Consider the following 26,544-nt stretch of genomic DNA (forward strand, 5'->3'; position numbering starts at 1 on the left):
TTCTGTGCCTCTCAATTTCTCCAGAAGCAAAGAATCAGACCTACATTGGAGCAATTTCCACTCACCTTTAGAGGACGTTGTGATCATTGATAAGGGCCCTTCTTTGCTGTGTACTTTAACATTTGAATTTGGTGTTGGAGAGTGGAAGCAACATATATAATAACCCTTGTGTAGTCTCCACTGTGTATTTTTGCACCTGAGAAGAAGTGATTACCCCAAGCATATGCCTTGCTCCAAGTGTAGAAATCAGGGAAGAATTGTGATTCAATAATTCTTGTTAATGCTTCCTCTCCCCAGTTCTCTATGATTTCCACCAACATGGCATAATTCCTGTGATTTGATTTGAAACGAGAGACCAGCTCAGTGCAGAGTGATGAGATCTGAACGGGGGATAAAATATGCTTGAATTAATTTGCATAATAGAATCTCATTGGTTACAAAGCTGTGTTTGTTAACGGGGAGACCAGAGCCCCTGAGCTCACCAACAAGGGAACTTTGCAGATACAGAATGGGGTTTTGAGTTCTGATGTGGGCCTTGGTAATATTCTTAATGTAATGATAACCTGTCTTCAACTGTAAATTAGCTACCTGGAAATGAAAAGAACAGGTCAGCCTGTCTGATCCTTCTAGCTCCGTGGGTAGGAGAGAGCTGAAAAACCAAATCCACCTGCTTTCTGCTAAGCATTTTCGTCTTTCTTTCTCTGCCCGATAACAATTTCCAGCAGGAGTCCAAATATACTTAAACACCCGTATATGTCATTTTCTTTTACGGAGACAAAAGCAGGCACAGCAAGAGAGTTTTATGCTCAAGGCTTGGTAGCTTATGACAGGCTATCTGCTCTCAAGATAGAGGGGTGAGCCTTCCCCTTAGAGCTGGTGACTTTGCAAATCCATTTTCCTGTCATGTTATTACTCCTGTGACTTTCAACAACATTTATTTTTCCCTCCAAGCAATATGCTCCCATCATAAAATAAAATCCTCCTATATGTTTTAGTGGAACCCCAATGCTTAGGCATCCTGGCATACTCCTAAAAAATGCTTTAATGGAGGGATTGTTCAAGAACTGCCTTGGGGAGTCTTTATTAAAACCAATTAGAACATTGACATATTTCCCTAATTATTACCAACGACAAGGTCTTCTTAGGAGGGCGGCCTCCTATTAATTTTCATGTGAAGTTCCTGCGAAGTCTCTACCACTGAATACATCAATCAATTCTGTAGATACTAGAAGAAGCATTTCTTTTAAAAAAAAATTCTCTGGTTACATCTTTTTTAACCCACATATTTAGAAATTTTGAAACAGGAGTTTAAAAATAAAAAGCAAAGATTAACTTTTGTGTAATGTGTTGTTTGAGGACCCTCTCGTACTATATGCTATTGATGGTTATTGATGGACCGATATAATTACTTCTTGTTCATCTTCACTTTGGTCATTGCTATAAAAGGCTTTTTCTTTCTCTTCTTGGTTTGGTTAGTATTCTTTTTTATCACACTCTACCCTCTCTACCCCTAATACTGCTAAAATTTAATTATCATCATTAGAAGTCTATTGTGTGTATATGGAGAAATGCGTGTAAATTTGACCTGCAGCTGTGTCTTCGAGAAACAGCATCAGAATTGTAGGAGATGGGGAAACAGATTCTGGAACCAAACATTCAGGGTCCAATCCCAGCTTCTCCACTTGCTGGCTCTGTAACCTTGGGCAAGCTACTTAAACTCTGTGTGCATCCAATTACTTACCTGTGAAGTGGAAACAACAATAATACTACTTTGTAGGGTCATTGTGAATATTTGATGACTCATCTCACAGAAAGCACCTCCAAGAATGTTAGGCAGATAACACCAGACAAATGTTAACTGTTATTAATATTTTCATCATAGCCTTATTGTTAGTATGCACTGAATTCCAATGTTAGTTTACTTCCCACATTCAAGTGGCTTCTAGGTTATCATTTTTATTAGTGTCCATATCATTTCTTTATGAACTTGAGACACAAATATGTGGCAAGAGTTGATACTGTTCACTGGTCAAGAACACAGGCTCTAGGGCCAGATGGTGTGGGTTCACATCTCAGCAATGCTATTTACCAGAAACCTAATCTTATACAAATTGCTTAATTTATCTTGGCCTCAGTTTCATCATCTTTAAAAATAAGCATATTCATGGTCCCTATTCATAAGGTTGTTTTAGAAATTAATAGACGAGTTACTACGTGTAGAGTTTTAGAACAGTAGCTAGAAAAAACATTTGCTAAAAAAATTTTTTATTCTGAAAGTGACTAAGTTAAAAATATTGTCTTAAAATGCATCTTATACCTACATAAGATTAATCATTAAAATAACTTCATATATTACATATACTGATATAAACACTTAAAATAGGGTGGATGGAGCAAGATGGCTGAATAGAAACTTCCTCCAGCCATCATTCCTCCTCACGAATACCAAATTCAGTAACTATCCATCCAAGAAAACACCTTCAGAAAAATAAAAAATCGGGTGAATGATCACACGCAGTACCTGATTTTAACATTGTATCAAGGAAAGAGATGCTGAAGAGGGCAGAAAAGATAGTCTTGCATTGCCTACACCATCCCTTCCCATCCCCTGGCAGGGCTGGGTGGAGAGCGACTCTGTGTGCCCTGGGGGAGGGAGAGTGAAGTGATTGTGGGACTTTGCATTGGAACTCAGGGCCATCCTGGCACAGGGGAGCACAGTGCAGGGCAGCATTCTGCTGGAGCCCACGGAGGGAGCATTTAGACTAGCCCAGCCAGAGGGAAATCCTCTGCCCCCATAGTAGAAATCTGAGTTCTGGCTAACCTCACCACTGGCTGACAAAAAGGGTCTTGGGGCCTAGAATAAATTTGTAAAGCTCTCAGGCCACAAAGACGACAGTCCTTGGGCAAGTCTTGTGGCTGTGCTGGCTTGGAGCCAGTGACTTGGGGTGCATGTGACCCAGTGAGACACAGTGGCTGTGGCCTGTGTCACCACTCCCCTAGTCCAGGCAGTGTGGCTCAGGGAGTCTTCTTCCACTTGGGGAAAGGAAAGGGAAGAGTTCAGAGGATGTTTTGCAACTTGGCTACCAGCCCAGCCACAGTAAAATAAAGTACCAAGTAGACTCCTGGAGTCCCTGAGTCCAGGCTGTAGTCCCTGGATGGCATTTCTGGATCCACCCTGGGCCAGAAGGGAACATACTGCCCTGAAGGGAAGGACCCAGTCCTGGTAAGATTCACCTCCTGCTGACTAAAGAGTCCTTGGGCTTTGAATAAACATCAGAGGTAACCTGGCAACAGTCCCCATGGGCTGTGGGTTAGACTGGGCTGGCTTCAGGTGTGACCTGGCACAGTCCTAGCTGCAGTGGCCACAAGGGAGTGGTCATGTCACTCCTCTCCCAACTCCAGCAACACAGCACAGAAAGTGAGGGAAAAGAGTGAGAGACTTTACCTGGTAATCCAGGGAATTTTCCCATATATTGCATAAGTCCACCAAGGTGGTACCATCTGGAGTCTGCAAGAGTCACAGCATTACTGGGCTTGGGGCAACCCCAGTGCTGATACAGCTGCAGTGACCAAAGACTTAGATCATGAAACTCAATTCCCTTTGAGTATCTGGAAAGCCTTCTCAGGAAGGATAGGTTCAAACAAGCCCAGTCTGCAAATATTAGAATAAATACCTAACTGATCAATGCCCAGACATCAATGAACATCCACAAGCATCAATAATATCCAAGAAAACATGATTTTACCAAAAGAACTAAATAAGGTACCAGTGGCCAATCCTGAAGTGACAGAGATATGTGACCTTTCAGACAAAAAAATTCAAAATAGCTGTTCTGAAGAAGCTCAGTGAACTCCAGGACAACACAGAGAAAGAATTTAGAAGCCTACCAGAGAAATTGAACAAAGAGATTTAAAATGATAAGAAAAAAGCAGAAATTCTGGAGCTGAAAAATTCAATTGGCAAATTAAAAAATGCATCGGAGTCTCTCAACAGCAGAATTGATCAAGCAGAAGAAAGAATTAGTGAGCTTGAAGATAGGCTATTTGAAAATACACTCTCAGAACAGAAAAAAGAAAAATAAATGAAAAAGAATGAAGCATGCCTACGAGATCTAGAAAATAGCCTCGAAAGGGCAAATCTAAGAGTTATTGGCCTTAAAAGAGGTGGGAGAGAGAGAGAGAGAGAGAGAGAGAGAGAGAGAGAGAGGGAGGTAGAAAGTTTATTCAAAGAAATAATCACAGAGAACTTTCCAAACCTAGAGAAAGATAGTGATGTTCACATACAAGAAGGTCGCAGAACACAAGCAGATTTAACCCAAACAAGACTACCTTAAGGAGTTTAACAGTCAAGCTCCCAAGGGTCACAGATAAAGAAAAGGTCCTAAGGGAAGCAAGAAAAAAGGAAAAAAAAGTACTAAGATACAAAGGAGATTCAGTAGATTTGGCAGCAGACTTCTCAGTGGAAGCCTTACAGGCCAGGAGAGAATGGCAGGACATATTCAAAGTGCTGAAGGAAAAAAGCCTAACCCTAGAATATTATATCCAGAAAAAATACCCTTCAAACATGAAGGAGAAATAAAACCAACGGATCTCTTTAACACCAGACCTTTCCTACAAGAAATGCTAAAAGGCATTCTTCAGTCTGGAAGAAAAGGACATTAATGAACAACAAGAAATCATCTGAAGGTATAAAATTAACCGGTAACAGTAAGTACACAAATACACAATACTCTGCTGCGATTGTGATATATAAACCATTTACATCTTGAGTAGGAAGACTTAAATGCAAACTTATCAAAAATAATAACTACAACAACTTTTTAAGAGATAGATAGTATAAAAAGATAAAAACAACCAAAAGTCAAAAAGCAGAGGTGCAGAATGGAGTTAAAATATAGTTTCTTTTAGATTTTTCTTTGCTTATCTGTTTTTTGTAAGTAAAGTTGTCATCTGTTTAAAATAATTGGTTGTAAAAATAATGAGTCATTTCTCTTAAAGACAAGTTTGTTTTGCTATTCCTTCTAACAGAAGAAAATTAATAATTTCATCTTTATAACAAAGAGTGAAGCTTACCATTTATTGATCATGTGGAAACTCTTAAATTCATTAGTATTAAGCTTGAAATTTTTTTTTATAAAGGGAAAAAAAAAGTTGTCATCTAGTTTCAACACTTCTAGTGTCAGAAATAATTGTGCTTTACAGCAAAATGGCAGCCAGAAGAAAGAGGTGCAGAAATATCAACTTTAATTAAACTCTTTCTTCCAAATACACTTCACAGTTTGTATGCAAGAATAATTTATCGCCGTGTGAGTAAAGGCTTAATACTTGGCATGGTGCAAGATGGGCAGGGATCTTGCCGCACCATATGTTCTTTCCTTCCTCTTTCTTCTTCTTGAGTTTCTATAGAGGCATTGTCAAGTTTGCAGGTTGTGGCTCAAATCATACATTCAAATTTTATTGAAGGTCTGCTTTGAGCTCAGGTGCCAGACATATAATTATGAATAAGATATAATCACTCCCATTAAGAAGCTTCCAGTCTGATTTGGAGACAGTGTGTGAATCAGAAGAAATACCCCCTAATCGCTCACCAAAACCTAACCATGAATATAAAGCCGGAAGCCCCTTGTAGACAATTTCACCCAAGGACTTCATTTTATAGACAGTGAGACAGACCCACCAAGAAGAGAGCCAATGCGGTCCCATGATAAGTTAGTGGTAAATTTCATGATAAAATCTGGAGCCCAGAAATCTTCCCATTGCTTCCCATTGCCTCATTTTAGGATCTAACCCCTCCTGGAGCCCTCTATGTGCTCTTTCAACATAGTCACTTTCACTTGCTAGAAGCAGCATTTGATGTATTATTAAAGTGCCCCAGTCTGAGGGTGAGGCTGTTAAACGATGACACTGCCTTTCTAATCTTTTTCTCTCTCTTCCACATAGCCTTTTACATATCCCAAAGTGTCATCTGCAACCGGTACTAAAGGTTTAAACTGCCTATTCCTTGAAAAGAGACTAACATAATACCATTACAAAGTGTTATTGAGGACAGCGGCAGACACCAGGAATTAACTGCGCATCCGTGGCCTCCCCAGATACCATTTTGCCATATTACAAAGGAAACAGAAAGGCTTTGGTGGGCAAAGTCAGAGCCCATTAGAAAGGAAGAGATCTGCACCAACAAATTAAGATTCCACCAATTATGTTATTTTCTAGACTGCTAAGGCCAGATGGCTATGGTATCCCAAGTAACTCTTGTTCCTCAGTTCCTCTCTTGGAGAAAGCACCTCGTCACCCTCTTCTAGGCATTTCCATCGGAAAGGCAAGAACACATTTTTTTGCTGCGTGAGACCTGTAGGCGTGGATTGTAGGAGCTCTGGAACAGAGGAAGAAACCCGGTACACAGGCACTTCCCCACTCTGTGTTCAGCCCTATAGGGGTGAAACAGCTGTGATCATCCTCATTGTTCACATGAGACCACAGAGGCTCAGAGTGACTGCCTGAGATGCCCAAAGTCAGCTAGATTGTAAGATATGGGAGGGGTATTCTGATCCAGGTCTATCTGATCTCCAAGTCTAGGTACCTTCCACGATGGATGCCAAGTTCTATGTTCCCTCCTTGCTGCTCCCCTCTTCCCTGCCCCATTTTATGCAAACCAGATGGCAATGAATTAGGTGATGACAGTTATGCCTACAATGCTCAGTAAGCTTTCTAGTTTCATTTAGATCCAGTGCTGAAACAAAATGTCATCCTCCATATGGACGTGCCATCATCCTGTGTAACAACTTTCTGAGGTCCCCTCACATTGGTGGTGGGGTGATGGTGAGGTTGTCTAGTTCTGGGAGGTAGGACTCCACCTGGGGTCTGGGTGGTACTCAAGGGAGAAGATGTTTCTCCAGAAAACAATGTGGGTTCAAAGTGAGGAGAGCAAGCCAGGGAAGTTCCTTTGGGAAGAATAAAGTTCACAGTGTCGGAAGGACAAAGTCCAATGAAGAAGAGTAGAACCTGAGGTAGGAGTTAAGGACAGGAGACAAGAACCAGAGTGCTGGAGAGAGGTCGGGGTTGCCTGTACGTCAGAAACTTGTAAGGAGTGGAGAAAGGCAAGAGGTGGTAGTAGCTCATCCTTATACTTGCGGAATAGCTGAGTCACAGAGGAATGCTGGAAATAAGACCTCTGGGCCAGTTGGTGGGGCAGGCTTTTGTATTTTATTTTGCTTCTCCTGGTTAGAGAGTGCTCGTAAAGCATCCTTTGTGACAGTGCCAGGCTAAAGTAGGATCTTCGGCTTCTTAGGTGCATCTCTGACCAGACAACAGCAAATCTTTCTCCTTGAATTGATGAGACAGCCTTAACTGAGTCACCCAAGAGAACTTGACCTGTTATTTCTCCTGTAAATGTTTCAGTGGCCATCAGTAGTTTCTTGGGATCTGCCTGTGTGTCCCTCCTCCAGCAGGGTCCATTGCCTTCCTTCCCTCTTTCTTCGTTATGGTCATGCAGAGGTCTTAGGGCATGCTGTGCTTTTGACCACCTCTGGGCTTTGGGACATGTGGTTCCTTATGTGTGGAAGGAATCCCATCCTCTCCCTTCTTATTACAGCAACCTTGCTTCAGGATGGAGCCAAGACATCCGTCTTCTCTCTGAACTGCCCTGCCCTCTGTCATCCCCAGCGTGGCTTATATGTTCCTCTTCTGATCTCCCATAATGACCTAAGTTTTTCTATTACAAAATGTATCCAAACACAGTTTTGATCAATTATAATAACAGATAAATATAGAGTGCTTCCTACGTACCAGGCATTGTGCTAAGAGACTCACATGCATTACTCACTTAATCCCTGTGACAAGCTTGGGTATGTCTCTTACCCCCTTTTGTCAATGAGCAAACTGAGCTCAAAGATGTCAGTTGGTGTCCCCAAAGTCCCTAGCTGCCAGATGGTAAAGCTGACACTCAGACCTGAAGCTTTGCTGAACAGAAGGACATGACGTGGGGACAGAGCTCACAGCTAACCTAACCCCTCTCTCTGCTTGCAGAAGCCGACTGGGGAAGTGGGCAGCTCTGACGTGATGAGCTCAGCGAGCAGAGACATTCCGTTCCAGGAGAGGTCTGCGTGACGCGTCTGGGAGGCCGCCCTCGGGAAGACCACCACAGGGTTGGTGGAAGGGGTGACAGCTGCATTCTCCTGTGCCTACCACGTAACCAAAAATGAAGGAGAACTACTGTTTACAAGCCGCCCTGGTGTGCCTGGGCATGCTGTGCCACAGCCAGGCCTTCACCACGGAGCGGCGGAGCCACCTGCGGCCCTCCTTCCACGGGCACCACGAGAAGGGCAAGGAGGGGCAGGTGCTGCAGCGCTCCAAGCGGGGCTGGGTCTGGAACCAGTTCTTCGTGATAGAGGAGTACACCGGGCCTGACCCCGTGCTGGTGGGCAGGGTAAGGCTGCTTCCATTCAGGACTGAGTCCTCTGTCCCTACCATTGGAATAGTAGTGCATGGACCACTCCCCGCCCCCAAAAAAATCTAAGCGAGAAAACTCCAATGATCTGACCATCCATTAAAAACCCAAAATCATTGTCTATACATCCTTCCAAACTTTTTTTTTCCAATTCATAGACTTACCCATGTTGAGAATGTTTCTTCTGTTTTCCACTTAATGCTATAACATAAAAACTCCACTTTTAATGGCTGCTTAATAGCGTGTTGAATGGACATAACCATAATTTATTTAGCTATTCTCCGGCTAGATATATTTCCTTGACCACACCCTAACCCCAACTTCGGTGCCTCTCCTTTGTGTTCTCATACACCCCTGGACTCTTTTATCATATCTTTCCTTTTTGTATTGTACGTATCTATTTATTTATTGGTCTCCCTCACTAGACCCCAAGCTACTTTGCATCAGGGACAGTGTCAACCTTGTGTCCCCCGGTCCTGGTGCTAAGCCCAGCTTGGAAGCAATGGATCAATGCCTGTCATAAGGATGGGTGTGGTTGCCTTGGGGATGGGAAAACGCAGTGTGATGGCTTTAGGTCCCAGGTTCTGTGTGCTCTGTGTATCTCCTCCAGAAACGTGCAAGTGTAGAAAGGGAGGCCAACATATTTTTGAAAAACTGACTGCCTGCTGTCATTTTTAGCAACACATGAAGCTATTTTTCAGATGATAATGAAATGAAAACCAAAAGGAGATACATGCTCAGATGCATAAGAACTGAAACCCTACTATGTGCAGGTGCAGTACTAGGAAATTAAACTCGGTTAAAATTGTTCCTGACCTCAGAGAGTTCAGAATCTGGTGAAAAAGAGAAACTTAACTAAGCAAAAAAAAAAAAAAAAAAAAAAAAAAACCCTAAAATGAGAAGTAGGATAGTGAAGAAATTCAGTATAAACGATTATGGATTTACATGGTAACACTTGGGAGGGATGTCCAAGGAAGGTTTTATGGAAAGCATGAAAATAGCCTTGTGACCTGAAAGATCAGCAAGAATTATCCAATGAAAGGGAAAAGAGGCAAAGGTAGACTTGAGGGGTGTTTATTTCTGAGCCCCAGGTGTTCCAACTAAGTTATCTCAGTTGGTCTTTAACAGCACTCTGTATTTACATAATTGACATGTGGAGGAGGTTCATGTTAGAGTCTCAATAATATTGTTCAGGGCTGGGAAAGCTTCTTGAAAGATGTACCAAAGGAATTTCATTCAGGTATACCCAAAATAGATAGATAGGGAAGTTGACATGGGAAATGGGAACACAAGGAAATAATTGGCATGTGGCATCCCCTAAGTAGAGGAGATGTGTGTCTAGGGAGGAAGAGGAGACTCCAGCCATGGCAGGGGCTGTGGAGCCTGAAGGATACACAGAGCTGTGCATGTCTCATTCTGCAAAAATAGAACTTTCTACCTTGGGTACCTTCTCAATGAGGAGCGGTGTGTGTGTTATGCAGGGGGTTGCAGAAGACACAGGACCTGGAGGGCCATGTCAGCATCTCTGCGGAGCAAGCAATGGCCATGCCTAGAAAGGAACATGGGAAAAGAAGAGGGGAAAAAGGAAAAATCTAGAGTAGTTCACAGCATGTGATCTTCAAAAGCTAGGCAAATGAGAATGAGTCTGATGTCAGGTTGGGTCCGGGAATAAAAGAAATAAAGTGGCTGGATCCTGTGGGTCTTCCTTTTAAAATATGCTGAGATAGTTTCCCATAAATAGGGGAACAGAGTAGATGGCTTGTTCCCTAACAACTTTTGATTGGATGACATTTAAGGTTGAGTGCTTTAAGATGCCCTAAAAAAGTGGAACTTGGCAAACCATGGACTTTCAGATTGCTTTTAGGAAACAGAGCCTGTGTCATGCTGCGCTGTGCAGAGAAGGAAGCCATCGGTCTTTGCAGTTAGGAACTGGCTGTGTATGCCACGGCAACGGGATCCCTTGATAGCACTCAATCATTTCCGAAACTGTTTTTTTTTTTTTTATGTGTGTGTGGAACCTAATAAATATCCTTGTCTGTTGTGTAGATCATCTTTGTTAGAGAGAAAAAAAAGGGAATTTATATCCAACTTTGAAGCCCGAAAGCCAGGTAGAAACAATAATGAGGAATATGTTTTGTAAAATTTTCAGTTATTTAGCCGATGATGAAATAGATCTGTTTAATTTCCCAGAAACTTGCCAAATTAACATGTAATCTATGAAGGTACCCAGAAACTGTCAACGTCTGGGCATTCCCATTAAAGTAAGCATTTCATTTATTTATTTATTTATCTGTCCTAATTCACAAGTCTGAGCTGCTAACTTTTGCCACGTATGGAAGCTGGGAAAACAGACAAACACACAAAAGCCTTCCTGAGGATGGTGGTGGAGGCAGGGATCTTGCCTTCTTTCAGGAAAGTTGTATGAAGATTGGGGCAATTCTGTTCACCCATTGTAGACCGTCGAGTAGCTTCATATTTCACTCAAACACTGCCTTATTCATAAGAAATGTGTTAGCTGTAATTTCAGGGCAAAACATAGCTTGTCATGAATGACAAATGCTGAAGGAAGGTTTGCTTTTTTTCCTCCCCAAGAAACACTGTGGACCAAAAACAAATAGTCTTAGTGATTTGCATCTACAGGTATCCCCTGAGCTGAAATATCTGGTGTTTCATTGAATCACTGCAAATCAATTAGATGTCTTTTGGGAAATTGAAACACTATAAAAATTTAAAAAGCACTGCCTTCGGTCTTGCTTTGTGACTCTGGGTAAACTCTCTAGGCCTTACTTTCATAGTAATAATTGAAATTAAAATAGTAATATTATTAAAGTGGCATTAGTAATAAATAATAGTGCTAACGTTATTGATATTAAATGGCATTAATAATAATTATTGTTGCTATTATTTTAAATGCCATTTGAATACAGCTCTTTAGTTTTCAGTGTGCTTTCTTATGTAGTGGGTAGAACCAAGGGCTTTTTCTCCCCTTGGCTACTCTTGGAGCCTAAGAGGACGGTGAAATTAATGCTTACCTCTTCCCACAAAGGACATAATGAGGACCAAGGAAATCAGATTAAGAAGACACCTGCAGAAAGTGAGGTTGAGCAACAGGGAGGATGAGGAGTTTATTGCTACAGAAGAATCAGATGTGGTCTTTAGGAGTTCCACGTTAGCAAACACAGAGCAGAGTCAGCGCAGCAAAGCAGAGGTTTAGTAGTTAAGACGCCTGGATGATTTCTTGGGCCTGACAAGTGTGGATTTAGGGGAGTATCATCTTACCTCCTAGGTTTTGTCAAAGAGGGGAAAAACTCAAGGATATTAAAGGTTCTTTCTGGGGCCTCAGGAATTGCATGTACATCCTTCCACCCATCCCACCCACCCCATCCTTTACGGTTAGAAGAGACGCTTCTTCCAGACAGACCACATCCCCTCATCCTCATCCCGGGCATGCCACATAGCAGGTCTTCTGGGAAGGTCTGATCCAGTGAATGATTTGTAGTAAAAGAAAAAAAAAAAGCCTGGAAACAGCCTAAGTGTCCTTTGAAAGAGAACTGCTAAAAGAAATGATAGTAACATCCTTACAGTGAATGAGGAAGATCTATAAGTGCAAATGTGGAAGGGCCACCTGAACGGATTGTTACAGGAAAGTGGCCAGGTGGAGAATGATGTGTGCACTATGGTACTTCGTTGTGTCAGAATACACTAGGGCACGTGTGTATCTGTGTAGACATTCTTTCATACGTGTGGAAGAGAATCTCTCTCAGAGGGTTCAGAAGCTGCAGGTCACAGCAACAGTCTGAGCAGAGAAAAGAAGGAATGGCTGTCAGAATTGACAGGGAGACTTCCTTATTGCATAAATGCTTGTTTATGTTTTTAGAAAATATGCATTCATTTCTTTCAGACAGATATGTATATGTGTATATATTTTGTATGTGTGCACATATATGAAGAGAGGTGGAGGGGGAACATGCATCTTATAATTGAAAAAATATTTTTGAACTCTGGCTTCACTGTTCCCCGGATGTGCAACCTTGGCCAAGTCAATAACCGTCTCTAAGATTTCATTTCTTCATTTGTAAAATGTGGGTGAAAAGATCTCCCTCTTGGGATGTGTGTGTGTGTGTGTCTGTGTCTGTGCAGCGTGTTGTTGCAGTCAGCTTATAAGTGAGTCTCTGTGTCCCCACTGCATCCCTCATGGAATCACAAATCTCCATTTCTCTTTCCCTAGCTTCATTCGGATATTGACTCTGGTGATGGGAACATTAAATACATTCTCTCAGGTGAAGGAGCTGGAACCATTTTTGTGATTGATGACAAATCAGGGAACATTCATGCCACCAAGACATTGGATCGAGAGGAGAGAGCCCAGTACACGCTAATGGCTCAGGCAGTGGACAGGGACACCAATCGGCCACTGGAGCCGCCATCGGAATTCATCGTCAAAGTCCAGGACATTAATGACAACCCTCCGGAGTTCCTGCACGAGACCTATCATGCCAACGTGCCTGAGAGGTCCAATGTGGGTGCGTACACTGAGGGAGACCTGCTCCACTTCCAAGCCTGGCCTTTGTGCGGAGGGTGCACCAATGCCCATATTCCCAAATCAGGAAGTGGAACCTATTCTGTATCTTCCATGGTGAAATAAAAAAAAAAAAAATTAATTTATGTAGCTGAAGTTCAAATATTTAAAATGGACTTGAGGTTTTTAAATCTAAGCGTATAAAATATGAGGAAGAGTGGAAGAATGGGAAGGACTTGATTCAATCTCGGTAATCATGGCTTTTATGCTTATCAGCTGTGTGAATTGGAGCCAGTTACATCTAATCTCTAAGCCTTGGTTTTCTCCTCTGTGAAATGGGAATAATAATTTCTGGTCTTGTAGGATTAGAGATAATGCATTCAATCACTAGGACATATTCGTGTTCTATAAGTAATAACAGCAGTGATATTTGTTGCATATAGACATCATGGTAACGAAGGACTTGCATGCACTATTTTATTTAATTTTTGCAATGATTAATCTTTGCAGTGAGGTAGTTCCAATTTGTCATATTTAACAGATGGAAAACCCAAGCCAGAAACAGTTTAACTAATTTACACGGGGTCATCTGAGCTGTTAAGTGGACCCAGAATGCACATTTAACCACAACATTATGTCACCATCTATTAATTCAGAAGGAGGTATATCTTTTCAACATGCTTCAAGACGTGCTGCATTGCTAAAGGATGATTTTCTGAAGGATTTCTTCGACTAGCCACCTTCTCCTGGCAAAAACTTACATTTGGCTTTATAGAATGCACATAGTTGTGGTCTTTTGGGAAACATTCCTCATATTAAGAAAATTTTGTGTTTCAGACGGTGAGCAGAACTGTTCTGATCAGGGAATGAGTCGGGTTAGAAGAGATTTAGAGCTCAAATGAATTTCAAAATCGTCAGGGACAGACCACCTATTTTACAGACGAGAAAACCAAGCACCAAGTCTGGGAATCAACCTACTCAAGAAAGTTAGATGTGACCCTAGAACCCTAAGATCCTTCCGATGTGCTAATATAAAGCCTTTGATGCCAGAAAACAGGGTACTGCTCCTCCAGCTAAAGTGAAGTTCTGTTCATACTTTATGAGAGCCAGGCGGAGGCATTTCCCACCTTCATGTCTTCCCTTTTTCCCTGCCCAGTCCTCAGTGTCTCCGTACTCACATGTGGATTCTGATGAGAAAAAACAGACATCAAATAAATCCATATATAAGAGACAGCAGTGTCAGGAATTGGGGTGGGGAGAATGGGGTGGAAAGGCAAGTCATTAAAAAGAATAATCCAGAGGAATTTTCACTGTTCTCACCTTTGGGGGCTCATGGATGTTTAGGGATAACACCCAGACCTCCTGTTACAGCACATGAGAGTATCGTCTTTGCCGTTGGACAGTGCTGTGAGTCCTGGCTGCACTCCTGACCCCCCATGGAAACACCAATGACTTCTGACTTCTTTCTAAGTTTTCATTTTCTCATCTATAAAAATAAGGATAATGTATGATTATCCTTATTTAACCCTACGATGAGGGGTTAAATCAAATAGACGTAAAATACAAAGAGTTGAAAAGCACTTAGTAGAGTTCTATAAGTAAATTAAGCATGAAAATTGAATAATTTCCCTAACTTTGCCACAATGATATTCTCCTTATAGAATAGCGCCTGACACATGGGAAAAGCTCAAAGAAGACTATTTCTATGAGATAATGAGTTATAGAAGAGTAACTAGAAAAAAGTGAGATTCGCTTTTACACCGCACAGAAATCACTGACAGCGCTATAAATTAAGAGATGACCGGAGGCTGTATGAACTGGCTCCCTTGCTCCCACCTAGAACCTTGTCCCTCTGCTGAAAATGTCACAGAAAGAACTTGAGTTTTGTGGCTTGCTGGATCAGGGTTAGGCTCTGGACTCTGGCAATAACCAACTTTGTGAAATACATTTGCAAAATTCCATACCTCTCACACTCGATTTCTCACAAGTACGGTGGATGTATTATAAAAAATACTCAGTAGAAGGATGCTGGCAGAATACATGGAATGTGCCCCAATGTCTGGCACAGAGACATTTAATAATTACTGGTTTTCCTCTTCCACCTCTTCACTCCCCTCTCTGAAGCCCAACACACCATATTCCAAATACTTGTCCCTTGTGACCAGCCAGGAACAGAGATGGTTGTTTTTAGGAAAAACAAAACCCCATCTTTCTTCAATTCCCTGGTTGCCCTTCATTCTGACTCATGAATGCACCCCTTAGGTCTCACCAGATGTCTATTGGTGGTTTCTGTTCTTTGGCTATCAGACCCGTTCAAGGTGGGAAGATGCAATTTTCATGCCAGTAGGGAACAACATTCTGCACAATATTTATAGCCATAAATTAATTAAAATGTAGCATTAGCAGCAATTTTATTACATGCAAAGCAACAATAAAATGATGTATTTATTGCTATGTTACAGATGGAAGATTGCACTCTGTCCTTTCATGAAAAGCAATTTATCATTAATTATTATTTATTATACTCTTTGGGAAGATTTTTATTTAATTATTTGATATACTGAACATTTCGATTACCTGGATTTTAAAATGTTTTTGCAATAATGTTCACATTATTATTTTAACCTCCAAGCATAGGAAGATGTACTATGAATATAGAAAGTCTATTTTTAAAGTATGCAAATTCAAAAGAAAAGAAGGAAGCAAGAAAGGAGGGAGGGAAGGAAGGAAAGAAAGGAAGAATGAAGATTGTTTTGCATCTCAACTCCAGGGAAGTGAGAGCATGTTGAATTATTATGGGGACTTCTTCAGGGCTTAATTTTAAAATGATACTTTGTAAATAAAAATATAATTTGAAAAGCTGAGGGGATGTTGCTAATTAATTTATTCCACTTTTAAGGAACGTCAGTAATCCAGGTGACAGCTTCCGATGCGGATGACCCCACCTATGGCAATAGCGCCAAGTTGGTGTACAGCATCCTCGAAGGACAACCCTACTTCTCAGTGGAAGCACAGACAGGTACAGTGGAATGTCCCTGTCATTTGTGACACATTGTGAATAAGGAGGCCAAGCCTGCTCACTAAACTCTGTAGATTTCCAGTTTTCTCAAATATAAAATGGAGTAAAGAGGGCCACGTTCCAGTTAGTGTGAGGATTAGACACTAGGCATGTGCCTGCCCTATAGCTAGCATTCAGTGAAACTTTTATTATTGTTCCTGCCCATATTTTACAGTGTCACAACAACAGATACAATCTGAAAATTCAACTTTAGTGTCAGAAAGTTCTTGGACTGTGGATCAAATTAAGAGACCATAGAACTTAGGTCCTGGTATAAAAACTGGCAGCTCTCAAAGCATGTTCTGACGCCCACTGTGCAGGTGGGATGTCAGGGGCGACTGTTACTATTTGGGTATGTTCAGGAGGCAGCTCATCTCCTGTCTCCTCTGCTGTGCTGATGGCTCCCCGGTGCCCACTGGCATCTATGAAAGAAGGCTCTGCAAATGCCTTAGAGAAAATAGAGGGCAAACCAAAACAGTGAATAAATATGAATATAATGACCAAAACAAAAACCAGACTGTGTCACTGATTTTAGACCAAATTTGACTCTTAATCTCCTAAATTATTTAACAGATAAGGAAAATGAGTTCAAGGGTCTTGCTCAGAAACACACGTATATTGTGGAGGAAGACAGTGATGAGGACTAAGGTTTCCACAGTGCTCTGTTTATATTTCTCTTATAAATGTTACCATGTCCACAGAGAGAAAAAGCTTCCAAATGTTCCTCAAAGATTTAAGTGAGCCTACAAATCACATGCCAGGATCCAGGGACCCTGTAGAATGCAATCACTAATTTATCTTTGTTTTCAGTGGTAGATGGTCATGGACAGTAAGTGCTTGTGTAAGTGCCATGTATATTTGTAACCCATTTGGTTTACTCTTTTAAAAATTAATATTAACATTTTAATGGATTGCATGAAATAGGTGCCTCCTACTTTAAACTTAATGTGGATAATAGAAATGTTTCTACAAATTGCATGTGGGAATACTTAAGGGAAGTTTCTGCTGGGTTTAGTCATGGGTATCCATGCAATGGCCACTCTGATATTTCAATCTTTAGGGTCTTTATACCTGAGAAAAATGGGGTTATTACTTGCATATACAGTGAAACATATGAAACAAATAAAAATTAATGCTACATAGTATTTTTTTTATTTGCTCGAAAAGACATAATAATAATGGCTTCCTTTGGTTCTAATTATCGTGTTGAAATGACTCTTCTCGAGAGCATGGGCCGTTTAATTCATCTTTGCTTCTCCAGTGCCTCAAACATTTTTGTTGTTGTCATGTTATTATAAATGAATATCTGTGATGTTTCCTGCTCACCTGTGCAGGTATCATCAGAACAGCCCTGCCCAACATGGACAGGGAAGCCAAGGAGGAGTACCACGTGGTGATCCAGGCCAAGGACATGGGGGGACACATGGGCGGACTCTCAGGGACAACCAAAGTGACCATCACACTGACTGATGTCAATGACAACCCACCAAAGTTTCCGCAGAGTAAGTAGGTGGGCTTGGCTTTCACTGTTCAACAGTGCCACAGACAGCTCTCTCTCTTCTCTAACCCATTCCTGCTTCACTCAGCTTTCAGAAAGAAAAATCCCCCAAATTAGGGACTCTTTTTATCATTCTTACAAAAAACAAGAACAAGACAACAACAACAACAAAAAAGTAGGTGAAGTGGAGGTAATGGGAGAAAAAGAAGACATAAAAAGTTCTATGACCCTGGAAACAGAAAATCTGTTTTGCTAGATGTTTCACCAAGTATCTAGTAATTAATTAACCTTACTCTAGCTCAGTGTCCTCTAACCCAGATAGAACAGTACCTGGATCAGTTATCAATTGCTACTATGTAACAAACTGCTAGAAACCTTAGTGGTAAAAAAAAAAATAATCATGTATTTGTGTTATGAGTCTGCACTTTGGGCAACGCTTGGAGGAGACAGCTTGTCTCTGTTCCCCACAGCGTCATCTGGGGACAGCTCCCCTGGGGCTGGAGGATCCATTTCCAGCATGGTTTACTCCCATGGCTGCCGAGTTGGTGTTGACTGCTGGTTCCTCCCCAGTGTGGGCCTCTCCATGGCTGGGTTCTGAAAGTGTGACCTCCGAGGACTCCAGACAGAAACTGCATTGCCTTTTGTGAACTAGCTTCAGAAGTCACATCGAATCATTTCCACCACAGTCATAAGACTACGCCCAAATTTAAGTGTAGTTCATGTAGACTCCACCTTTCAGTGGAAGGACTGTCAAAGTCACATTGGAGGAAAAGCACGTGGGATGGGAGATCATGTTTTGGCCATTTTTGAAAACTGCAATCTTCCACAGTACCTAATTACAAGATTGCTGATAGAACTAAATGAGCTAGTGGCATAAGTTGTCAACAAATGCTAGCCCTTGTCATCTGGGGGATTATGGCTGTTCTACAAAATTTATAGAATTGCTGAGAGAATTAAAAGAAAAATGATTTTGAAGAGTTGTTATTAATAATCATCATTACAACAACTACCATCATCTAACGAATAGTCATTCCTATTGTAAATCTGTACAAGAGCCTATGTTTTATAGATAAAATTGGCTTTCGTGAAAAGCGCAGTAAGTTGCCCAAGGAATGTGGCACAGTCATAACTTGAACACAGATCTGTTTATGCACGTACAGGTGTATGCAAAGGTACAGTATGATCATGAGGAAGCTGGTGCTGTGCTAGTACAAGGAAGGTTCACCATGCAAGTATCTTTTTCATTAGAGTCTGTGAGTTTATTACCAGAGAGATGGCACTTTCTGCAAATGAGAGAACAAGGAATACAACTAAGTACGTCCCCAGGAAGATACCGTGGGTACATGAAGGAACCCAAAGGCAGCAGTCAACACAAGGGAAAGACTGCTTTGCCTGGTCAGGCACGAGTTCAGCATCCTCAATAAGCTTAAGGCTCAGCCTCCTGGAAGCTGCATGCTCCATTATCCACCCTGTAAGATTGCCTGGTGCGCTGGAAGGAAAAGGTCAGGCAGAATTATTAGCAGGCAGCCGTCGGTGCCCTTGGTCACGGGCAAGCCCATAGTCAAGTTATGTTGTTACTGTACCGTTTTACCAGCTCCACATCCATGAAGCTGAAAGAAATTTAGGGAAAATCAGCTCAGGACAGGTTTCTCAGACCTTCGTAGAAATTTAAGTAGTTACTCACAGAGAGACTCCTGTCGCCCTCTTGCCCTTTAATACAGAAGGCGCGGTGAGATTAAGTGGAATATAGGTCCAAGCGAACGTTCCAAAGCCAAGTAACATAGATGAATACCGACAGAGTACTGGAACTGATAAAATCTATGCAAGAGGAAATTAAAGCGTCTGGAGGGGAAGGAACTTGCCCAAGACCACTTAGCTTGGAAGTGATAGCAGCAAGATTTCCAACCCTTGTTTCTCTATATTTTGTCTCACGCAGAGTATTTTTTAAATACGAAAAACAAATAAGATAATGTCAAATCTCACTTCCCTACTGAAAAGCTTCCAGTGGTTTCCCCAAGTTTAAACAAAACTCGAAGTCTTTTCCGTCTCCTGCAATGCCTTTTTTACACATTTGCACCTCAACCTACCTGCATGCCCTTATCTCTTTCCAGAAGGGTCCAGCCACATTTGCCCTCTTGCTGTTCTGTATGTATTCAGGATGTTCCCAGCTCAGGGGTTTTATTTTTTACCATTTGCTCTCCCCTTGGCCTGTAATTTATTCTTGCAAATTTTCACACAATTTTCTTGTTTGGTCCCTTTAGATTCCTTCTTCTGAAGAATGTGTTCTCCTTCCTACAACATTATTCCAAATTGGTTTCTCTCTGTTTCTCCTTCTCACCCATGCATGTTTAACACAAGCATACACATTGACTCACACACATACATATAGTCACACAAATACACACATAGCTCACATTCATACACACTCTTTCACTCTTGCACAACATATCCATGCACACACAATCAATCACAGCCACTCACACTCACACACAAATTTATATACACACTGTCACACTTACACACAATCATACACTTACACATACAACCATACACACACGCTCTCATGACCATTTACCCCTTACCCTACTTTATTTTAATTCTTGTTAGCAATGACATCAGAGTATGGATACGTTTGTTTTTATTTCTTCTCTTTACTGTACTTCATTAAGGGAGGAATCTTGATCCTTTTGTTCAGTAGTAAACAAAACAACTCAACAAAACAGTTTCCTGGGGCTGGGGGAGTGCCTGGCATGCAGACTATTAGGTTCACACTAAATATTAAATAAATCCGTATGGAAGGGCCACACTGTAGGAAAGCTTCCCGGAGAAGGTAGCGCTTGACCTCGTGGTAAAGGAAGTGAGGAAAGAGAAGCGTCAACATAGGGTTAGACAGGGCATGACTTTGAAGGACAGAGTTGCATTTGATTTTAACATGAAGATGGAACTGTTGATGGCTTTCAAACAGAGAAGGATTTTTTTTTTCCTGGGCACATAGCTAGCCCCAGAATTGACTCATAAACAATCGTGAAGACATGAAAAGAAGTCTTGGCTCCTTGACTATATGAAGACATGTGTGGTTTCCATCATTTGCTGCTGGGAAATGTAACAGAGCATTGTTCTCCTCCCTCACATATGGCAGGTGACCCCGCCATTTCACCCTGGACCCCAATATTACTCCCCACTCTTTGTGGAACACATTCTTTTGACAAGCAGGCCGTGTGGGATCTTCTGCCCATCCATTCACTTCTTTCATGTCTTCAATCAGTAGAAAATTCAATTTCAACCCCTTTGAGAAATTTATGGGGATTCAATGAAATCTGTAGTCTTACAACTGCCAAATAAAAGGGAAAATAAAAATAGATGTCTTCTTCTAGGCGTATACCAGATGTCTGTGTCAGAAGCAGCTGTCCCTGGGGAGGAAGTAGGAAGAGTGAAGGCTAAAGACCCAGACATTGGAGAAAATGGCTTAGTCACATACAATATTGTGGATGGAGATGGTATGGAATTGTTTGAAATCACAACGGACTATGAAACACAGGAGGGCGTGGTGAAGCTCAAAAAGGTGAGTTAGAGTGAGGAATCGAATATGTCCATTGTGTGACCTGCTCTGCCCAGGCAACGCTGCAAGAAACAGAGGGTTGACAGTTAAGATGTAAGAGTTTGGGAAACTGGGAGCTGACCTGACTTTGTAGTGGTGCTCTGAGCTCTGGGGAGATAACAGAACTGTATTCTCTTCTGTTACTGCAGAAGACGCTGACAAAAGGGGCTGGCAATGCCTGTCTCAGGTTGCTGGTTAGTTCTGGTACGTCTTGGCACAGTTCTCCCAGGGACGGACAATTAGATAAATCTAAATTTTGGAGAAGCAGCCCTGAGGATGCGTGGAATTCCCCCCTTAGCTCTGCCAAGCTGAGTCTGTTAAATGAGTGGTTTTGAACTTTTCCTATCTCAAACATCCAAGGTTCATAGCATCGCTGGCCCCTCTGTACAACATAAACCATCCTCTGCTTTTTTCTCCTCTCACAATTGAACCAGGAGAAACATGAATAATGGACCTTCCCCTGTAGTCAGATAGACTGTCATTAGAAACACATCCCTGGGATTAATTCATTATAAAGGGGAGTTTATTGTTTCCTCTTGTTACATTCAATCAATACTAACTATTGGCCAGACAGAACATGAGCCTCTTATAAACATCCTTTCATTTACTTTTCACAAATAAAATTATGTAAAGTAGGTAGTATTATCCCCATGACCAATGATACCTCAGCTTAATTTGGAGGAGATTGGGGCTCAGACAGATGAAATAATTTGACCTAATCATAGTCTCCCCCACCTCACAATTTACAGACATGGAATTCAGACCTAAGGTGTTCTAGAACAACTTCCCTCTCCAGAAATTTTGGAAGCAGCTGGGCCAGAAAGCGTTTATACAGGAGAGACAGATAAGAGTCATTTTCAAATGAAGAAATAGTTCCAGTATATTCTAAAATGATCCCTGCCAGCCCCCTGGTTTACCACTTGAGAAATCAACACTTCTCCATCACTAAAAGATGTGGACTATTAAATCCAAATTGGAGGATGGGATTACCTTGGTTTTAATCAAACATTCATGTTCCATTTGGTTTTGTAGTGTGAATATTAAGCTTCTTGGTGTGATGGAAAAGATTGGACTGAAACACTGATTTTAAAAAAATTAATTTGAAAAATCAATAAAGAGGTCAGTCACTGGAGAGGAGACACAGGCTGGGTTGGGGAAGGCTGGTTCTGGAAGGAATCTTTCAGTGGGGAAAGCAAGCAGTGACCTGCTGTGGGAAGCTGACCTTTCAGGGCATTTGAACGTAGATTGAATTTGGGGAAAATATCATGGGGCACGGAGCAAAGAGAAGATGGGGAGGGTGACTCCGTCATAAAAGAATAAAGAAAATGAAGGATATGAAAGTCGAGGTGAAGTTTGGATACTTGGAAGAGTCTACATTAGTGACGATGAATGTTATGACCAAAGAAACCTAGTTATCAGCCTCAAGAGGCTGGGGGAGTCATCCCTTCTGGTTTCTGCTCTGGAAAAGTAGCTGTGTGAATTGTGTGTAGCCTAAAGCTGTCAACTTACTTCGTTAATTAATACTACTATCCTTCCTGCTTGACACTGACGTATGAACGTTGACATCAGCAATTCCTGCCTCCCATTTTTTGCTGTTCCAGTAATTAGGTAGTTGGTTATGCTAAGGTTGTCACCTGTTTTCAGTGTATTCAGGGCAGAAACACACGCTGTGTTTCTAAAATCTTGAAACATTGAAATCGCCCCCATGGAACTCACATGTTGTAAATGACCTCTCTGCATGTGATTAATTTGCACATTTTTCCCCATTCCAGTGTATTTATCCTAGACAATGGAATAATCTTCTATAAAGCACTGACGTTTAGGTTCTAAACAGTGTAAGAGGTTATTTCATTTGTAAAAGAACATTTGCTTAAACTTGTAGCACAAAGCTGCAAAGGTCCACCAGGAAAAAAAATATAATCAGAGGTGAATTTTACAGAAACAAATATGACTCCTGGTGGAAGTCATTGTATACAATTTAATAATATAAAAAGGTACAGAGAGATCATGGAAATATTTTTGCATTTTAAAAGTATTTTAATGTACTATTTTCGTTGATTTCTTAATCCATTCACCCATATTCCCACCAAGAGTTATTACTGAGTTATTTTTAGTCAGGCAGGCTCTTTGCAAGAGCCTGGAAATCTGAAGTTGAAGACACAGAGTCCTGGCTACAAGGAGGTCACAATTTAACAGGACAGTTAAGTGGAAGGGGGTCTTCTCAGCCTTGGCAGTGCTGATGTTTCCAGCTGGATAATTCCTTGCTGTAGGGGGCTGTTCTGTGCATTACAGGATGTTCGATAGCACCCCAGGCTTCTTCTCACTACAGGTCAGTAAGCACACACTCCACCCCACCCTACCAGTCCAAAAAATAGCTCTAGGCATTGTCTAATAATATCCCTGGGGTGATTGGGAGCAAAATCACTCCCTAGTTGAAAATCAACTGTAATAAAGTATGAGAAAACCCACGAATATGAGTCCTCAACAGCTTCTTAGGGGGGCAGTTCTTGAGCTGAGCCTGGATAGATGAGTGAGAATTTGCTGCATAGTTAAGGAGAAGAAAAGGCAGAAAAAAATAGCCCATGAAGGACCGGCATGAATGGAAACAGGACGCGTTTAAGAAACTGCAACCCTTCTGTCTGGAGAGTCTCGAGATAATTACAGTGGGACCACTTGGCAAACTCGTTAAAGGAAGACATTGCAGATCACTGAAGGGGGCAGGAGAGGTAATGAGATGGTAGTGAAGGGGGAGAATTCAAGAAAACATTAGTTAAGTAGAGTCATTCATTTATTGAATGGTTTAGAAAACAAATATTTCTTGAGTTCTCTGTGTCAGAGTTTAATGAGGAACAAGAGAGAGAGAACCTACCCTTGGGGTATTTGGACAATCTATGGAATTAGCTGAGGACGAGCCAAGATGCAATAAAAATGAGCTTCCGGGTGGCTTGATGGTTGTGGGCAGGAAAATCCAATCTGTTCACTGCAACACTCTTGATCAAGTGAGAACCCCATCTATCCCAGAGAAATCCTAGCACGGTTTCCGAGCTATTTATTTTCAACCAAATAAACTCCTTATAAAGCAGTGTGAGAGCAGCATGATAAGACATTTTAAACATTCCTTATTTTAATAAAACTATTTTTATGTCTGATTTTTTTTCCCCTTACATTCTTTGTCCACATGTATATAGATGTGGATACATAACATTTAACACGGCTGCAATAGAGGGTGATCTGATTTGTTAACTTAATGTCGCATCATAAACATTTTACATGCTGTTATATAATATACATAATCATTTTTAATGACTGCATAACATCCCATCCTATCGATGAACCATTATTTCCTTAATAAAATCTCACAGTTGGATTTGGTGTTTTGTGTGTGTGTTTCCCCAGATTAGATGTAACCTTCTATTATATAGCCAACAAATATCATGCATTTTTGAATTGCGTTTGTTTTGGTTTTCTGTTGAATTAATCCCTCGGGGAGGATTTTCAGAGGTGGGATTAGTAAACGAAGGGGTACTAAGATTTTTATGGCTTATGCAATGTGTTGCCTCATTTAGCTTTATTTCAACTACTCATAATGTGGATATAAATGTTCATTACAGGAAACTACCTCAAATCCTTTTTGGAGGGAGGAATGGAATATATTGTAGGCAAATGCCTACATGTTATCCATCCATCAGCCCTGCTCCTTAGTCAATCAAAATGACTGATGCATATGACCATGTGGCACAGTCATTCCTGAGCACCGGGGAGGCAAAGATCTGCAAGACTCAGTAGATTCCTTTATTTGTTTATTTATTTTTTTGCCACAGAGTCTTGCTCTGTTGGCCTGGCTAGGTTGTAGTGGTGTCATCATAGCTCACAGCAACCTCAAACTCCTGGACTCAAATGATCCTCCTGCCTCAGCCTCCAAAGTAGCTGGGACTACAGGCCCACACCACCATACCTGGCTAATTTTTCTATTTTTTGTAGGGACAGGGGTCTCAATCTTGCTCAGGCTGATCTCAAACTCCTAAGCTCAAGCAATCCTCCTGCCTAGGCCTCCCAGAGTGCTAGGATTATAGGCATGAGCCACAGCACCAGGCATGACTCAGTAGACTCCTTTACATATACTCCGTCCAGCCAAGGAAGGAAATGAGCAACTGTGGAAAGGCTGCTAAGGGACCACACCAATCTGCCTGGGGCTGTTGAGGACAGCTTCACCAGGAAGTGACGCTTGGGCTGACTACCAGAAGAATTACAATCTCACCAAACTGGGAAAGGACATTCATTGCAGGCAAAGCTTTGCAGAGACCTGGAGAGCCTAGCATGGGCTCTGAAATGTATCAGTCAGACTGCAGCAAGCATGAGGAGACCACCCTCGATGCCAACAGGGCTTTCCGATGGGAAAAAGGCTCTGAGGTCCTTAAGCACGTGCCTCAACCAAATTCTAAAAGTTCTACTTTAGGGGCATCAACAGACTATCTGATAGGAGAAAATGTCACCTTTTCTAATTATAAATTACCTGGTCTCAGAACTATAATATTCCAGTTTTTGATTCCATCTAATAATCGTAGAGATGTTTGAGAAGTTGCAACAGTCTCGTATCTTCAGCCTAGAAATATCATTCCTTTCTGCTGCTACGTAACCCAGCCAACGAGAAAGGAGCTGTGAATTCCCAGGATGATGGAGGGGCTGGGGGCAGATTGAGCTTTAGGAAAAAGGAGTGTTTTCTGACTCCGGAAGATGGAGGTGGGAAGATGATGGGAGAAGTCTCAAGGATGTTGAACATGTTGAACATACTGAACCTTCCTGAACTAGGATCATTGTTAGTTTAGAGTTCTGCAAAATGAGGTAGGGACTAAACCCCACGACTACATGCCCATTCCAAATAAACGTTTGCCTGGCAAATGACAACAGGCAGAGCAGGCAGATGCTTTCCTTAAAAGATCAAACTCTTTCTAAACATTTGGTAGTGCGGCATCATCCAGAGTCCTAATTAGAAAGTTGTTTCCTAGACATTAGGAACCAACTTGTCTCTCTGCTACAATTTCACTTTTCACCCTTTGCTGACTGATTCACTGTAGCTCCTCTCATTCATAATTAGGGTGTGTTTACCATCAATTTCCCTATAACTGCAGCCATTCAAATGCTACTTCTCAAATTTTTTCATATCTATGTAAAATCTGTATCACTTATACTTGTTTTTATTTAAGTAGACCCTTTTGATATATATGCATTCTTTTAAAAAGGAAGCATTTTTCTCATTATCCTATCACTTACCAAAAATAGAAGGTAACCTAAAAATGAATACAATCAGCCGGGCACGGTGGCTCATGCCTGTAATCCTAGCACCCTGGGAGGCCGAGGCCAGCGGATCGTTTGAGCTCAGGAATTCGAGACCAGCCTGAGCAAGAGCGAGACCCCGTCTCTACTA

The 26,544-nt window shown here is 41.5% G+C and overlaps 1 protein-coding gene across 1 annotated transcript in view; it reads left to right on the forward strand.

Annotated features, from left to right (window-relative positions):
- Nucleotides 1-26,544, forward strand: part of CDH11 (cadherin 11, type 2, OB-cadherin (osteoblast)) — a 166,345-nt gene that overhangs the window by 92,718 nt on the left and 47,083 nt on the right. The window contains exons 3-7 of the mRNA XM_012660589.1: nucleotides 8,026-8,425; nucleotides 12,675-12,969; nucleotides 15,865-15,984; nucleotides 17,358-17,525; nucleotides 20,896-21,083. Of these exons, the coding sequence (XP_012516043.1) occupies nucleotides 8,198-8,425; nucleotides 12,675-12,969; nucleotides 15,865-15,984; nucleotides 17,358-17,525; nucleotides 20,896-21,083 (999 nt within the window). The 5' untranslated portion in view covers nucleotides 8,026-8,197. The remainder of the gene's footprint in view (nucleotides 1-8,025; nucleotides 8,426-12,674; nucleotides 12,970-15,864; nucleotides 15,985-17,357; nucleotides 17,526-20,895; nucleotides 21,084-26,544) is intronic.

The sequence above is a fragment of the Propithecus coquereli genome, unplaced genomic scaffold (assembly GCF_000956105.1).
Source record: "Propithecus coquereli isolate 6110/MARCELLA unplaced genomic scaffold, Pcoq_1.0 Scaffold67, whole genome shotgun sequence".
Taxonomy (NCBI): domain Eukaryota; kingdom Metazoa; phylum Chordata; class Mammalia; order Primates; family Indriidae; genus Propithecus; species Propithecus coquereli.